This window comes from Phasianus colchicus, chromosome 3 (assembly GCF_987193195.1).
Source record: "Phasianus colchicus chromosome 3, bPhaCol1.hap1.1, whole genome shotgun sequence".
Taxonomy (NCBI): Eukaryota; Metazoa; Chordata; class Aves; order Galliformes; family Phasianidae; genus Phasianus; species Phasianus colchicus.
Window position 1 is genome coordinate 58,822,357 of NC_143438.1, and position 17,655 is coordinate 58,840,011.

General features: G+C 40.6%; 1 protein-coding gene and 1 long non-coding RNA gene across 4 annotated transcripts in view; one reads left to right on the top strand and one right to left on the bottom strand.

The window, feature by feature from the left end:
• Positions 1-2,992: 2,992 nt before the first annotated feature.
• LOC149918611 (uncharacterized) lies at positions 2,993-17,206 on the bottom strand. The gene is made up of 4 exons (XR_016465196.1): positions 17,133-17,206; positions 9,430-9,485; positions 7,732-8,038; positions 2,993-3,144 (listed from the first exon to the last, which is right to left on the bottom strand). It is a non-coding gene; the product is annotated as an uncharacterized LOC149918611 (long non-coding RNA).
• The window catches only part of RAB2A (RAB2A, member RAS oncogene family), a 44,578-nt gene continuing 44,063 nt past the window's right edge, over positions 17,141-17,655 (top strand). The window contains exons 1-2 of one of the 3 annotated variants that reach the window (XM_090137624.1): positions 17,141-17,171; positions 17,395-17,517. In XM_090137624.1, the coding sequence (XP_089993750.1) occupies positions 17,472-17,517 (46 nt within the window). In that variant the 5' untranslated portion in view covers positions 17,141-17,171; positions 17,395-17,471. The other 2 variants (XM_090137625.1, XM_031612925.2) reach the window with 2 other exon arrangements.

Sequence of the window (17,655 nt, forward strand, 5' to 3'; positions counted from 1 at the left end):
AGCAATTATTACTTTCTTTAGTGAAAGCTATGACACTCTAAATTAAGCTGGAGCTGACAAATGTCGCAACTCCCTTGAGCACAAATTCCTTCATGAGCTGCAGTGATGGCAGCTCCTTAGCCTGTGCCTTCAGTTCTACAAGGCCAAAATTCAGTGCTCAAGTTGCCTGCTTACTGGTCAAAAGGGGATATGCATCCATTCTCTGATGAGACAAATACTTTCTTTGTATTGTTTCTGATTATGAGAAAGTGACAAGAAGGTAAATAAATTATGAAAAGTGATGGCTCTGTTTTGCCATCAGTAGGCAGGAAAAGAAATGGGAAGTGTCTTGGTTAAATGTTACTTATCTCTTAACAGAAGAAAGCTTTTGCTTAATTTAAAATCTGCTCTGTGAGGAAACATTTCACCACATAGAAGGTAGACATATTTTGCTAACTTTTTCATAATAAGATTTATTGTCAAAAATACTTAGAGTGGCAAACAATACAGTCGTTGAGTTGATTATGGCTCAGTAAGCTCTTAAAAGATTTAGATTCTATATAAGCATAATTAAGTGGCTTTTTTCCTAAGCTACTAACATTTTTGTAAATCTTGGCTCTGTTACAAAACATGTTAATAAAAAATGTATAATTCAAAATAGCTTGCTTTGGAAGCAAATAATTCTTGATTTTTTTTCCTTTTCTGATGATAGTTGTTAATCTTAGTCAGTAATGCTCAGTTACGGAGAAAAGAAAAACAGCCACTAGTTCAGGAAATTCAGGTTGGTCAAACTCATCTCCGTGCTGGGTAAGATCATGAAGCAGATCTTGCTGGACACTATGCTAAGGAACTCAGAGAACAGAGAGGTGACTGGTGACAACCAATACAGCTTCATTAAGACCAAATCATGCCTAACAAATCTGGTGATCTTCTATGATGGGGTTACGACACTGGTAGATAAAGAAAGAGCAAAAGGTGTCCTCTATCTGACTTGTGGAAAATGTGTGACAGTGCCCCACATTACATCCTTGTTTCCAAATTGTAGATACGTGGATTTGATGGATCAATCACTCAGTGGATAAGAAAGTGGCTGAATGATTGCACTCAAGGAATTTCAGTTAATGGCCTGATGTCCAGGTAGAGACCAGTGACAAATGGTTTCTCTCATATGCTGATGTTAGGATCAATATTATTTGTTGGTGACATGGACAGTGGGATTGAGTAAACCCTCAGTAAGTTTGCCAATGACACTGAAATGTGTGGTGTGATCAACACACTGAAGGGAAAGGTTACCATCCAGAAAGACCTTAACAGATTTGAGAGGTGGGCCTTTGCAAGCCTCATGAAGTTCAACGTGGCCAAGTGCTGCGCTCAGGTTAGGGCAAATTTAAGCACAAATGCATGTTGGGTGATGAGTGGACAGAGAGTAGCCCTGAGAAGAATGACTTTATGATACTGATGGATGAAAAGCTTGACAGTATGCAACTGCAGCCCAGAAAGCCAAGCATACCTTGGGCTGCATCAAAACTGTAACTAGACAGTCAAGGGAGGTGATGGTACCCATCTACTCTGCTCTTATGAAGTCTTACCCAAAGTACTGTGTTCAGCTACGTGTCACCCAGCATAAGAAAGACATGGGCATGTTGGAGTGGGTCCAGAGGAGGGCCTTGAGGATGATCAGAAAGACTGAGGGAGCTGGGGTTATTTAGCCGCAAGAAGTCTCACAAGAGGACCTTATAGTGGCCTTCCAGTATTTAAAGGGGGCCTACAGTAATGACAAGGAGAGACTTTTTATCAGGGATTGAAGTAACAGGATAAGGAATAATGATATCAAACTAAAAGAAGGAAGGTTTAGATTAGTAGAAGAAAGAAATTCTTGATTATTAGGGTGATGAGGCACTGAAATAGGTTGCCCTAAGAAGCTGCGGATGCCCCATCCCTGGAGGTGTTCAAGGCCAGGTAAGATGGCCTTGGGAGGTCCCCATGTCCATGGCAGAGTGGTTGGAACTAAATGATCTGTAAGGTCCCTTCAAACCTCAATCATTTATATGATTCCTTAAAATTGATTGCTTTGAAAATTACCCTGCTATTGGTTACCTCAAGAATTACTTCATACAGAGGATCTTTCTAGATAAGAGTCTGGTACAGTGTGCTAAATTTCTTGAGGAAAACACTTTCAGTGATTAACTCAAAATAATTAGTAATTACTTCTACGTTGTTATGAATTCATTATTTATTACAAGAGTGATAAAATATTAGAGAGGAACTGATCAGTTATAAATCAAAGAATGAATTCAGTAATGTTACAGAGTTTCTAGTTACATTTCATAGTAAATTCAGAAAGGAGTCGTTAAAATAGCTGTATCCAAAACATATGTAGAAGGTATTTATACAGACAGTCCGTGAAAATGTTTGTATAAACACATAACATCCATTCTCTGGTGTAATATTCTACAACAATCTAAATGATCTTAAGTAATCTAATTTTTATTAAAACATCATCTCTGACCCAGACCAAATATAAACAGATATTTCAGGTCTTTTCAGCTATGGAATCATAGTAGATGATGGTGGCTTTTTCCTTCTCTGTTCATAGTTACAGAGGTACATCCTTTCTGATGCATTGTCTATTTTCAGCTGGCTACATATCTAATATGCTTGCATTGCCACTATTACTGAGATATCTGAGCTCTTCAGTCTTTCTTGATCTTCATCTTTTGTAATGTTAGAAACCAGCATTTTTACCAGGGCAATGGTAGATCTGTGGCAAACCAATAAACTCCAGCTACAAGATGATGTCCGAGTTCTTAAACCAACTTCCTATGATATTGCCTAAGTAAATTTTCCACTTTGAAGTAAAGTTTTGGAGAGATAATAATAACAGCAATAACCTTCTTGGCTGTTTCTACATTATTTAACCAAGAATTGTGACCAGAGGAATGGTAAAAGTGACTCTGAAAATTCTTTGTGTATGGTAAAAGTAAATATTATAATGCAGCCCTCTAAACTAACTTAGAATATTGCAAAAGAAACTCTGACTCCAATAACCTGTGGTAGCCTAAATTGTTTATTTTGACAGTGACTGAAGAAAGTGATGTTTCAGCTATGACTGCTGACCTTCCTCAAGGTTTCTTCCAAATGAGTCAAAGCAAACTCTCCAAATATCTAGAAGAAAAGCAATGTCAAATCACTGTACTTCAAAATAACTGTCAACATGTAAGACTAAATTAAATTAACCTGGAGATTAAATGTTGTTGTTCTGAAATGCATATCAATCTTTATATTCATTGAAGCAACTGCACTAAGATAACCTTGATAATTTCCGTGAATTTGGGGAGGAGAACACAAACATATGGCTGATTAAACTCAGTGGTCAGCAGTGAGCACTGGCCCATGTAAACAATGAAAGGTTGTATTACATTAAACACTAACAGTTTCAGTTTTAATATTTAGATATTGACGATGTTGGATGTAATTGTTAGCCATAAATCACACTCTGGGGAAAGCAGCCCTATGTTCTAACATATCAAATCACTATAGTTATTTAACAGTAGTAGTGATATGGAGGTTTTTAATGGTTATGTCACAGTTTCCTTCTGCAATGAGTGAGAGCATCCAAACACTGAAATGTTAGTCTATAGGAAATAACTGTAGTTCAGTTAGATTCTAAAATCCAATCCTGTTATTCATATCAATTTCTTTGATAATTAAACAATTATGGTAAAGCACAGAATGAGTTCCACCAAAGATTAAACTACAGGGGTTACTAGAGTTGTTGTTTGCAGAAGCATAACCCGAAAAGATTTTATGTAGCTATTATTCATACATATGATCATCTCCAACATGTAGGCTACCTCAAGAGAGCTGGAGTTGCACTGCTTAGCCCTCAACTGGTTATATAAATCTAAACTGTCAGTTTCTCCTCTCTTTTAATTTAAATTCCTGGCAGGATTACTGTGAGAGTATATGCATGCAATTTTTAATAATTATGTAACAGAATATAGAAACCACTGCAAATTGGGGAAAAAAAATACCAACCCTCAACCAGTCTGTTAGTGCAAGACAGTCATCACTGCTTAGTTTGTGCCAGGCCAAGGCTGGTTTTATTCTCTTGATACTCAGATATATGTTTCTAGTTATTTAAAACCTCAGCAATTCCTCATCTAAAGCTCCTGTATCAAGTTACACACCAGGAAAAGTACAGGAGCCAAAATGCATCTTCTGGGATGCTTTATGCTGCTCTGCATGATTGGTTGTTCACACATGTAGAGTCTGCACTTATGTCATTAGATTCTAGACGACATTTAAACCTTCTGCATCTGTGATGTTTTGAGGGTAAATTTAGTCCAGTTAAGAAAGATGTTACAAGCACATTTCATATAGTTCCTTCCCTTCATTTCTCAGTGGTATCTGCTATCACATAAACTACTCCTCAGCCTATTCTTAGCCTTCCCAGAGTAAGTGCAGCTCTAGGAAATGCTTGTATACTACAACAATCCATGCAGCTAAAGGAGATAAATTATTCAGTGAAGTATCTTTTTCAACCTCCAAATCTTGGCAAAGCCTTCTATTTTGATGGAAGCTCACTAGAATGGACCATCACACTCTGATTCCAGTAGCTTCTTTTTTCTACTGCTACTGGCAACTCAAAACAAAAAAGTTGCTTATTAGTTTTGCAATTTTTTAATGAACTTCTGAACTAATGAAATGTCTTCTTATTCCATGCATCTTGAACACAACAAGAATACTGTGCCACACTTCCATTTCCTTTTCACAACTCAGTCTTGGTGGAAAAAGAACTGAGAAGCTCAGCTGGCCTTGTTCCACCATTAGAAGACTATTCTGCAGTGCCCTTTTCCTCTTCCCCCATTAGCTTCCCTAAGAGATTATGTTTGTCCTTTCTCTGCCTTTCCACAGTGGCTCCCTAATCATGGTCGGATGCAAAGACCATTAGTGCTTGTCAGACAATTTAACCTGTACATTTCAAATGATGTCTAAAATTTGGTCTTGTTTCAATACCTGAGCAAAAGAGCCAGAAGCTACCTGATTTGCTCTCAAGATTCAGCTTCTTACCCAATGATCTAAGTTCAAGGCCTGCTAAATACAGTTTTAGCCAAGTCCATCAGTTGTAACTACAATTTGAAGCCCTCATGCTGATGCTTCCTGGTTACTTTTTAAGGCTCTTCCTTCAGAACGTGTCTGTTTTCTGTAAAGTATTCTCTTTGATGTTCCATTTATCTTTGTTGCATCATCCACTATCAACTCCATGAAAAGGTAGCAGTTTGTGAGAAGTACTGAAGTAATACTAAAAATGCTTCTTCTTGTATAAGATTGAAAGTTAAAGCAGTATAAAAAGAAATAAAAGATACAGTTAAAAGATCATTTTTAAAAGAGCAATATAAAGGATGTATTTTTTTCTGACAGAAGATTTTTTCAAATGTAAGAAATATAATGCATGTGACAAAATTATGTTAAGGACCCTTCACTGCAGACATCTGTGTTTATTTTCTGAAAAGCACGACTGCTCTTTTAACAGTAACACCTAGTCTTTCGTGCCCATAATAGGAAATATGTCTGGGGAATAATTAAAATATCTCTCTTTGTATCAGTTTGAAGTGTACCAAACTTGTGGAATAATGTTGTCTATTCCCATCTATTCCTAATACATAACGTACATTTCAAAAGTGCTTTTAATGCCACTTTTTCTCTCTCTTCTACACTGTGGCAGTCAAAAGAGCTATGAAACCTCTCAAGCAAATCATCTTGCACCACATTTCCCCTAAATATAAGCCAGTATGTATACACTGTGTCACATCTTCCACTAGATTACAATAACTGATCTTTATCAAATGAGATACTAAACATACTGTTAGAAATAACATATAACATGTATGTGTTTTATGCCTTACAAAACTGTAATTTGTAATTGCATTTTCAGTCAATAGAGGGTTTTAGATGGAACTTCTGATCAGGATAATTACTTTAAAATAAAGCTCAGCGAAGTACTAATTCTTACTGTCTGGTTTCAGCTCATGTCTGCATTACTCAAGCTCAGTTAGATCACATGCATTACTGAGCATCAGTTAGACCTTCAGTTCTCATTGGTGAAAAAGCCAGGGACTATGTATACAAAAATGCACGGAATTTACTCACCTCAGGACACAAGGTCAAACATCTGCTTACTCTAAGAATGGTATTTAAACCTATTTGATCTTTATCTGAAGTGTAAGATAAAATGTTTTGCATGGGATAAGTAAGTTTTTGTCTTTTAAGAGACACTCATAAACTTAGAACTCATAAAGATGAACTACTGAATGATGGGACAATTCCAAGTGCCAAAATGACCAGATAAATAGGCCTGTTGTCATTACAGCAAAATATTCTTTTTAAAAAAGTATAATGAAATCATCATGGTGGTTTGTTTCTTTTTGTTTGTTTGGTGTTTTTTTTTCATAATTTAAATATTGATTACTGTCAGAAATTTCAGCTTGCTAAGATGAAATCTAAAGGACTGAGCCACCAACTGGAAAGAATCTGCCACAGACACAATTCGTGCCCCACCACAAGATCCCAATGACATTTTTTACTTTCCATTAAAAGTGTGTGTGTGGGGAGGGAAACAGGCTTAATTCAGACAAATTAGGAACTATGGAGCTACTTTCCTGGGACATGTTAACCAGCATACAAATCTAGGTATGGTTCCCTGGTTATGGATATTAGTCCACCTGTACATCTGGTCTGTACTTATCTTTTCTTTTTCTTCTTTTTCTTTTTTTCTTTTCAGTGTCTACAGCACTGAACACACTTTTCCAAAAATACTTACTTTATTTCATTTCATACAAGATGCTGCAGTACATAAACCGGATATTACATTGTTGCCTCCATTTTGATTGGACATAAATATTACTATCAGTATAAGCTGTTCTTTGTGCTCTCTTTATCTCAACTGACATAAAACCAGTTGAACCAGAAACTTCCATTGCTTTCACTTGCGGGAACATTTTTAATATCTTTCTTAGAGTCGTCAAGATACAAAATATGTTGATCTCTATTTACCTAACTCAGATGAATTTGCTAAGTGCCACCACACCTTTCTAGGTAGGTTGCCTGCTTAGTTTCTCTCTATGCCACGGCAAGTCACACACCTAACACCCTGCAGAATTTTATTGTGTACCATCAGCATAGGAAGTCAGCTGCACCATGCAAGTACCCTATTCACTGAATAGCTACAGCCTGATTAATTCTATTACACAGAGTATAAGCTTAGAGGATGACTATAGTGAGACTGCGAATGCAGAAAGAATTTGTGCAGTTTGCTTCTGGTCACTCTTCTTGTCTGGGACAGCTCTGCTTTTCCCCATCACACAGCTATGTGCATGGCAAGAAGAGCTACAGAAAATTTTGACATTACTGTTGTTCCTGGAAAAATTCATTCTGTCTCCTCCCCATATGCTCCTGCATTGCTGCTGTCAAAGAAAAGTGGTAGCAGGAGAAGGCTCCTACTTCCTACAGGGCAAAAGTTAACCTACCTGACTTGCTGGCTATGGCCAGGCGTTACAAGGCTGACTGTTTCCTAGAAGAAGCAAGCTGGTCACTGATTTTCTAAAGTTAGCAACTTTGGGGCTTGTTTTTGAAATAAAAAATTAATTTGTATAGTTTGAAGATCACTCTGAGTTCATACTGGGGAGTACTACATACTTTTTTCTACCCCTACAGCACCAAGGAGTTCCTCAAACAGACTAGTCCTCTTACCATTTGAAAATGTGAAAAGAAAATACCATTTTGTAAATTTTCCTTCTTTCCTTCTTTCTTTCTTTCTTTCTCTTTCTTTCTTTCTTTCTTTCTTTCTTTCTTTCTTTCTTTCTTTCTTTCTTTCTTTCTTTCTTTCTTTCTTTCTTTCTTTCTTTCTTTCTTTCTTTCTTTCTTTCTTTTTCTTTCCTTCCTTCCTTCCTTCCTTCCTTCCTTCCTTCCTTCCTTCCTTCCTTCCTTCCTTCCTTCCTTCCTTCCTTCCTTCCTTCCTTCCTTCCTTCCTTTCCCATATCAGGAAAAGAAGGTCACTCTGAAGAAAATATAAAATACATATAAATATAAAATACATATAGGAGTGAGAAACGTACCAGGAAAAAACTGCTACATATTAGAGCTGTGTTTGGAAAGGAAGACTGCCAACATACCATACAGCAAGCTTTACAGTGATAAGAGCTTCATTGCCACAGTCTGCAAGTATTATCTACACAAGTTAATTATGATGAGACAAAGGCTGTAAAAACAAAACAAGTCTTAAAAAATATAATTAATGTGGCTAGCTATATCATCTGAACTTATTTTTATCAAGTGAGCTTCATTAAGACAAGATGTGACACAATCCTTCATGTTTTTGGACTAGAAATGAAGACTTGAAGAATCTCTTTTTAAAGTGGTATGGAAGTATACTACAGAGTGATAAAGGAAGAAATTCATCATCAAAGAAAAATCTGATGGAAAATAAACCAGATCTTGATGCTGGGAGAATTACTTTCCTTCTACAGTTACTGCCATGAAACATAACACAGAATCCTAGACAAATTTTTGTACTATTTGGCATCTCATGATCAGAGCAACAAGATAAATGTGCAAATATTTGTCACAGAGAGAAGTCATGCATTTACTAATCCAAAATTATATATTTAACACTTAATAATTCACCATCTGAAATGAAGGTAAAGTGTTTTGGGTTTTTTTGTTCCACTAAAATTCATTCTATTGGGTTGTTGTTTTTGTTTTCTTGTTTTGTTTTTGTTTTGTAATTCTAGGATATACTATTTACCTCTCTCATACACATACCAGTGTATGAATGGACAGTAGAGAGTGATACAGGAACCTTAACAAATCCGAACATTTTGATATTTGACTATTGTCTGCTCTGTGAAATTAAAGACTCCCTATCTCACAACAGAGGGCTGCATGTGGACAATAACAGCTTTGGTGTGACCTTCACAACCTGAGACAAGGAAAGGAAGCTGCGCTAAAATGGCCTTAAAACAGCTTGAATTCTAAAACATCAAGTCAATCCGAGAAAGGAAAATACATGCAGAAGCATGTGTTACCATCCACATCAATAAGGGCTGAATGCAAAAAGAGTCTACGTACGTATTTGTTAAAGGAAAATATCTCCTGGTTTAAAATACTTAAGATTAACGCCTACTTGGTGAAATACACAGCAAATAAATCCTTAGCACAGAAACAATTCTATTTGCTATTCATATTATTTTGGTTTGTCAAGTTTTAAACAATTTCAGTAGGAACTTGCAGCCTTTTAACATCATCATAGCTATGATTTGGCTACAAGCATTTTAGTTAGAATTAACAGACTTTTCTACTATACCTCTCAGAAAAATGCAGGGTAGGCTATCCCTAATATCTAGATGGAAAATGATCATTTCTGTTACTCTGATCCTAAGACTTCCTCACCTCAAATCCTTCAGCAACTTTGCTGGCTTCCAGAATCTTAGATAGTTCCGTACTTTCTATAGGCACAAAAAAAAAAAAGTCAGTAGAGGTATCAGAAAAAGAAAATAATTAATATTTTAAGGGGGAAAAAATCCACAAAAATGAGCAGAAAACAATACAAAACAGAAAAAAAAATCCTTCTTTTTAACAGACTCAGACTAAAAAGATGTTTTCAGTTCGAAAAACAAAATATGACTGAACTTGCTCAGTCTTATTCCTTTTTAATGAAACCAATTTCCTTAAAGTTTTCTCACTTCTTACCATTAGTACTCAGGAAGTTTTGTGATTTTCACTTCCTATGAGCCCGTGCAACATCTCTTTAATACCTTCTGCTTTCTTTGGATTTAAGCACTGTCAAAACAATTGTTTAAAGAGATCTAAAGGAAATTAAGAAAAAAATATGTCTCTAAAGTCTGAAAATCTTCAAAGATGTCCATTCAAGTAGACTTCTGCATCGATCTGATATTGCCCGGATAGCACTAACACTCGATGCCCTTGTGAATTTTGCTATGAGCACACATTTGCTAAGCTTCTGAGAACAACCACAACAAAAAAATCAGCATATTTTTTCAGTTTGTCTGTTAGCCATTCAAGGTTATTTCAAGGATCCTTTTGTTTTCCTACTTTTTATGGGAAAAGCACTTTTATCAAACTGTTTGTATCAAGGCAGCAGAAAACAAGGTTATTCACAAGGAAAAGCAGGGTGCAGTGATAACAGTGGCAAAGGCCATTAGTAAATAAACAGGGATAAAGCAGAGTTCATGTAAATATTTCCATATATAGGTTCAAAAACTCAAAATGTGAATGCAGCTGCAAAACTGAAGTACTCTTCCCTTTTGTTGTATTATCCAAAGATATTAGTTAAATACTATACTATTCTAAATAAACATTTAGTTAAAAAGTTAAAACCATTTCCAAACTTTCTTTTTACCAGATCAAAAGCAACAGTTTAACTTAGCTTGCTTGTTTGTTTATTTGTTTGTTTAAACTACACAACTTGGCCTGCAGTAGAACTCTAAAAGCAAATCAGTGGCTGCAGAAGCGGGTGGTGAAACCTCTGTGCAAATGGTGCAGCCATTAACTGAAATCCTGGCATGAGTGTTCTGGAATAGGATCCTCAGAGGCTGAGCTGTGCCCACATCCCTCATAGGCACATATTTCTGGGTTCTCTGCTTGGAAATCTACTCTCCACTTTCCCATTTCTCCCCCCCCAGAAACCTCTAAAAAAAGGCCTCTAAAAACACTGGCCTTCCAGGCCTTTTATCTTATTGTGGGTGTTTCTTCTCATATCGCACCAAATCCTCTTTCATTCCAAACCCCAAATTCAGGGAGGTGATGGAGTCGCTGTCCCTGGAGGTGATGTGTTAATGTGGAATGGAGGGACATGGTTTAGTGGGCATAGTGGTGGTGAGTTGCTCATTTGAATAGGTGATCTTAATGTTAGAATCTTAATTCCAACCTTAATGATTCTATGATTCTCAGTTCAGATATCTCTGCTCTTTCTAATCCCTGCACTTACCTTCCTCATACCTAAGTAAGAATGTCAAAACAATCCATTTATTTGCACCAGATCACCTGTCCCAGAGCGCAGCAGATGCCTGCTGCTCTGCCCCTCCTCTACCTGCTGCTCTCTGTGTATAGTCTCTGCTGCCTTCTGTGCTGAGTCTAAATGGTGTAAAAATTAGAGATTCTAGTGTTGTGACTGCTATAAGTTACATACCTAGCAAGCCAGTCAGAGAGCATGATTTGCATCGTTTAACTGTTAATCCATGCTCCCTTCCTCAAAAGCAAAAATCAGAAAAGCAGTGAAAGATAATGTTATATTCCAGTTCCAGAAGTGAGGATCATACTGTGAAACCTGAGGGCTGGACATTAAGAGACTACTTTGCTTCATTCTTTCTGTGCATACAAGAAGTTTGAATAAAATTGCATATTCGAGACATACAACAACCTGTCAGAATGACCTAACAAGGGGAACACAGAGTTCTATCCACAGGACTTGAAGAGTCTGAGGAGTACATGTGAGCCCTAGCTGAAGCTGCTGAGACCCTCTCATTAAATGAAACCAAATGCAAACAACAAATGAGAAGCTCTCTCTACCATAGTCCAGTATCCCATGCCTCTCAACAGGAAGGAAAAATGAAATTTGATCAGAGGACTCAGCTATGTGAATTCAAGGATGTAGCTTGATTTCTATATGATTTCTGTGAAGTGCTCCAGGTGAAGAACACTCAATCAGCAGCGAATGGATCAGAAATTGAAAGGTGACTTCAGAAAGATAACATCTTTCTCCAAAAGATTTCAATGTTAAGGAAAAAATTAAAAAGAAAAAATACTAAGCAACTGCAGCAACACTCTGGCTGCAAATGAGAACTGATCCCATATCTCAGGAATATACCTGAGCATATAAAATGCTTGTATTAGAAAACCTAGCTAAAGATACTAAAGACAAACACATTCAAAAAATCTAACCTGTTGCTGTGATTGGGAAAATCGTAATTGGTCTGGAAATTGGGAAATTGGGAAAAAAAGCTAGATATTAGGAAGAAATTCTTTACTGTGAGGGTGGTGAGTCACTGGAACAGATTGCCCAGTGAGGTTGTGGAAGCCCGCTCCATGGAAGCATCCAGGGCCAGGCTGGATGGGGTTTTGAGCAGCCTGGTCTAGTAGGAGGTGTCCCTGCTTACAGCAGGGAGTTGGAACTACGTTGATCTTAAAGATCCCTTCCAACCCAAACCATTCTATGATTCTGTGATCCTTACAAGTCCCTACCAAACATTGATCCCATCAGTACACCATCAGCAGCATTGCAAGTGACTCAAAACATTCTGTGAATATGCACATCTGAAAATTTTAAAGCATTTCAGGCTACTGGACAACCATAAGTGGTCCGTTTGTCTGTCTAGCTGCTGTGCAGCCACTGGACAGAGCCAAGCAGCAATTAGGCACCATGGCTGCATTCAGGATGGGTACCTCTCTGGCTTACCAGCTGTCAAAGCAAAAACAGGAAGGAAGGCCTCTCTCCAAAATGTCTAAGCAAAAGTGTTAAGGATACACTGCAGTCTCTGCATTTTCTCCCCATCAGCAACCTGCAGTTCTACAGAATGGTAATTCCATTTCCTGATGAGATTTTATTTAGTCGGTTCAGGTCAATTTTACTTGCGTCAAACCAGAAGATCACAGAAACAGGAAATTGAGACCAGTTCCAACGAGTGAAGTAAATGTCCTTAAATATTACAACACAGGGATGTTGAGGTGATTGCCGAGGCTTGATCAGCCCTCTGAGTAATAAGTACTTCTTGTGGTTCAGCAATGCAGAAATCCCTGATGCTAAAGAAGGCTCGGAGCTGTCATGAATGGATGAGAATTCGGAGGAGATAGTGAAGATGACACAACCCACACAGGTCTCCTTAAACCTGTCAGCCAAGGGAGAGGCTCCAGCAGAAGAGGGCTTACTAAGACTAAAAACCTATCTGCATGGCCGATGTCTAGAATCACAGAATCACAGAATCACAGAATGGCCAGGCCAGGCTTGGAAGGGACCTCAAGGATCATGAATCTCCAACCCCCCTGCCACATGCAGAGCCACCAACTTCCTCATTTAATGCTAGACCAGGCTGCCCAGGGCCCCATCCAATCTGGCCTTGAATACTTCCAGGGACAGGGCATCCACAACATCTCTGGGCAGCCTGTTCCAGCACCTCTCCACTCTCTCCGTAAAGAACTTCCCCCTGACATCCAACCTAAATCTCCCCTCCCTCAACATAAAACCATTTCCCCTCATCCTGCAGTTATCTACCCTTTCAAAGAGTTGATTCCCCTCCTGTTTGTAGGCTTTCTTTAGGTACTGAAAGGCTGCAATGAGGTCACCCCGCAGCCTTCTTTTCTCCAGGCTGAACAAGCCCAGCTCCCTCAGCCTGTATTCATAGGGGAGATGCTCCAGTCCCCTGATCATCTTCATGGCCCTCCTCTGGACCCTCTCCAACAGCTCCCTGTCTTTTTTGTACTGGGGGCTCCACACTTGGAAGCAGTATTCCAGATGGGGCCTCACAAGAGCAGAGTAGAGGGGAACTGTCACCTCCCTGTCCCCGCTGGCTACCCCTCTTCTGATGGAGCCCAGGATCCCATTTGCCTTCCGAGCCGCAAGGGCACACTGCTGGCTCATATTAAGTTTTTCATCTATCAAGACCCCTAGGTCCTTCTCCACAGGGCTGCTCTCAAGGACCGCTCCTTCCAGTCTGTAAAGAAGGGGCCTTCCAATCAGAGGGGTCTACAAGGAGTGATGACTGCTGGGGACAGCTGGGTTCCATGTGACAAAGTTGCCAATGCATTACATGTTGTGTGGTCCTGTCTGAAAGCTAACACTGAAAAATTAATGCTTATCCAGTCCAGTTCCCCAGCTGACCAGACAGTTTAAATAGGGGGGGGGGGGGTCAAAGAGCGTCCCTCTGCAGCAGACACAGATCATAGAATCATAGAATGGCCTGGGTTGAAAAGGACCACAATGATCATCTAGTTCCAACCCCCTGCTGTGTGCAGGGTCACCAACCAGGCTGGTCAAAGCCACATCCAGCCTGGCCTTGAATGCCTCCAGGGATGGGGCATCCACAACCTCCTTGGGCAGCCTGTTCCAGTGCGTCACCACAGATGCACCAGCTCTATCAGCAGCAGCCTTTAGTTACACCGGATGAGATGGTATCTTATCTGCTCTTTTTCTGCAGCTTTGCAGGCTGTCATACCAACCAGTGAGAAGAGCAGGAACACCAGAGGAAGAAGAGCATGACCTCTTACTTCAGAGGTCGAGTGAGCACTTAGGAGTACTTATTTCCATCCAAATTCTGTATTGGATCCAATAAGTGATCCCAGCTGCAACTTTTCCTTCAGGCCTCTATCATGGAAATTATTAGAAAAGAGAACAGATCCTTTACACACAAAATACTTGAAAACAGAGACTATTTTTCATAGACTACGGGGCAAAACTTTTTTTTTTTTTTCCTGTAAAAAATAATTCTGGATAGGAATTAATGAAAGTAGTTATCAAATTAATTTGAAAAATATCAAAACTTCACTTCTTGTACATAAGATAATGGGAAAGTGGTTTTTAGGAAGATCCTCCAAAAGAAAGATACATTTTTCCATGGTGTTGTGTTTTCAGAAGAAGACAAGGTGCTCGGACATCCAAGAAAGCAAATGCTTTGGATTTGCTAAAATATGACTTACTAGTTGAGGAAAGCTGATTTATGTGGTATAACTGGTTTCATTAATAAAGAATAAAAATTTAACAAATAAAGTTCAAGAAGAAGTAAACAGCAGTAAATAGATAAGTTGGATTTCTCAAGAATAAACATTGATTGAACTAACTTTATTTCCTTCACTGACAAGCCACGGGAATGAAAGAAAAGTGAGTTTACAACACCTTCAGCTCGGGAAGGCTTATGACATTTTTTTTCCATTACATTTGTTAAGTCAAGAAAAAAATCACTATGACATGCACATTTGTCTAAAATAGTACAGTTGTAGAAGGTTTTTAAACTAAGGGAAAGCTTTGCATGTGGCCTTCCAGTGCTCTGTTTAGACTAGGAAACGTATTCAATATTTTCATGGACAGCCTGGGTAATAAGATGGCTGAGATGGAATTAAAAAAAGCAAGTACATTTGACAAAGTGAGTGAGTGGCCTTGACCAAAACTACTGAAATTAAGTGAAAGGCAAAACAGTGTTTCATAAGAAGATATCAAATGTATAGTAACTGGATTGAAAAGATGTAGAATGAAAAATTAAATTTAGATGCTGCTGCAGTAAAATCAAACCAAACCACATTTGGAGAGGAGAAAGACAGGAGACAACACTTTGTTTAGAGGTGAAGAGGCTGGTGTCATCGACAAGTGAGAATTGCTATTTGGGGCTCCATGCTTTGCCAGTAGTACTGGGAAAAGAAAATAAGAACACGGAATGGAGAAAAAGCAGGGAAAAAAGGCTGGTAAAGGAACACGTTTTTCATGCAGAGAAGAAGATACAATTTGTATGTAAAGGGAAAAGGAAAAAAAAAAAAGGTTTAGTTGTGGGGAAAATCAGTGTTGGTAAAGTCACTCAATATGGAAACAGGATTTGGGACACTGCACAATCAGCTTTATTGAAGGTTTTTAAGAGTAAGTTAGTCACACAGCTCTTAGAAGTGACAAAAGTCAGTGCTGTCCAACTTCAAGACCTGACACATCACAAATTAAAGTCTTTATAAAATTAAAAGCTACCAGACTGGTACAGCCAGGAAGGCAGATCCATGAGTTCACATGAAGAAAATGTCAGTGGCTCTTCAACAGTGCCACCAACTCATAGCAATTAACCAACCCGAGTCTCATCAACCATACCTACAGAGAGCAGCCCTTCTCTCAGCACCTGATGCAGCCTCGGCACGGAGCCAGCCCAGGTGCCAAGCCACAGTGCCAGCTCAGGGGCCGAAGTTCTGTGTACACAGATTGCTCCATGCAGCAGCGCTGAATTGGAAAGACCTTGAAGCTTCTTCCAACTCATTGAGCCTTTGTAACTCCAAGCCTTAAACAGTTGCTCACAACTTGGGATACTTTGCTGGCTGACTGCTTACAGTTCTATGAAGAAAGACAAAAAAGGAAAAAAAAACATTTCCCAAGCCAGAACTCAAACACGATATGTGAGGAAAACAAACCTGTGTGGAGTTACTCATTAGTGTTCCAGTTTGCATGGAACTACAGAGTGGCTTAGGTTGGAAGAGACCTCAAAGATCACCTAGTTCCAATCTCATGCCACAGGCAGTGTTGCTAAATAAATCAGGCACCAGCTCAGCTGTCCAGGGCCCCATCCAACCCGGCCTCAAGCACCTCAAGGGATGGGGCACCCACAGCTTCTTTGGGCAGCTGTGCCACTGCCTCATGGCCCTCTGAGGGAAAAGTTCCCCTGACATCTTATCTAAATCATAGAATCACAGAATCATAGAATCGCTCAGGTTGGAGAAGACTTTAAAGATCATCGAGCCCAACCACAGCCTAACCATACTACCCTAACTAACAACTCTGCTAAATTGTGTCTCTGAGCACCACATCCAAAGGGTTTTTAAACACATCCAGGGATGGTGACTCAACCACCTCCCAGGACAGCCTATTCCAGTGCTCAACAATCCTTTCTGTCAAGAAGTTTTTCCTGATATCCAACCTAAACCTCCCCTGGTGCAACTTGAGGCCATTTCCCCTCATCCTGTCACCTGTCACCAGCAAGAAGAGACCAACCCCGCTCCCCCTGTAAGCACCTTTCAGGTATTGGAAATCTCCCTTCTTTCATTTTATAAGCTCCCTCTAAGTATCAGAGTTGCTTATCAGGATCTCAGAGCTGGCTCAGCAGCCACACACCAGGCTTCCTTTTGCAGATCCCCTCCTCTTGAAACTGCAATGATGGTGTTTTTTTTCCCTCAACTCCAACCTGTCACCACTCCCTGCCCCTGACTGCAAGCACAGAACTCAACAGCACCCAGCCTCTTTCTCCCGCTCTCCTCCCGAGAGACAACCGTCCCGCCGCAGCGCCCCGCCGTAGGAACGCAGCGGCTCCATCGCGGAGGGGGCGGGGCGTGCCGCGGAGCTCCGCCCCCCACGCTGGCGGCAGGCGGGAGGCGGGGGAGCCGCGCGCCCCCGCGGCTACCTCAGCACTTCCGGGTCGGGGGCGGGGCCAGGCGAGGAGGTTGGTGCGTGACGTTGCCGGAGGGCTCCGGGCCGCTCGGCGCCTGTTATTGTTCTCGCCTCGCGCTCCGACCGCCGCCGCGTCCTTCCGCGGGCGCCTCGGGGAGCGGCGGGAGAAGAGCGGCGAGCGAGAGAGAGAGAGAAAGAGAGCGGCCGATAGGGGCGGGAGGCGGCGGGGCGGAGGTCGGAGGGAGCGGCCGTTAACCGTTTCGAACTCTCCGCAGCGCGAGCCCGGCCGGCGGGGGCGGGGGGAGAGCGCGCGCGTCACGAAGGAGCGAGCGAGAGGCGGCGGCGGGCGGCCATGGCCTACGCGTATCTCTTCAAGTACATCATCATCGGGGACACAGGTAAGCGGGGGCAGCCGGGGGCGGGCGGAGCGAGCGCGGGGCCCGGCTCCCCGTTCCCATTTCCGCAGTGCTGGCGTCGCCGACGTGGTGGCTTGCGCGCTTGGAGGCGGCTCCCCGCCCCTGCGCCCGGCCCCGCCC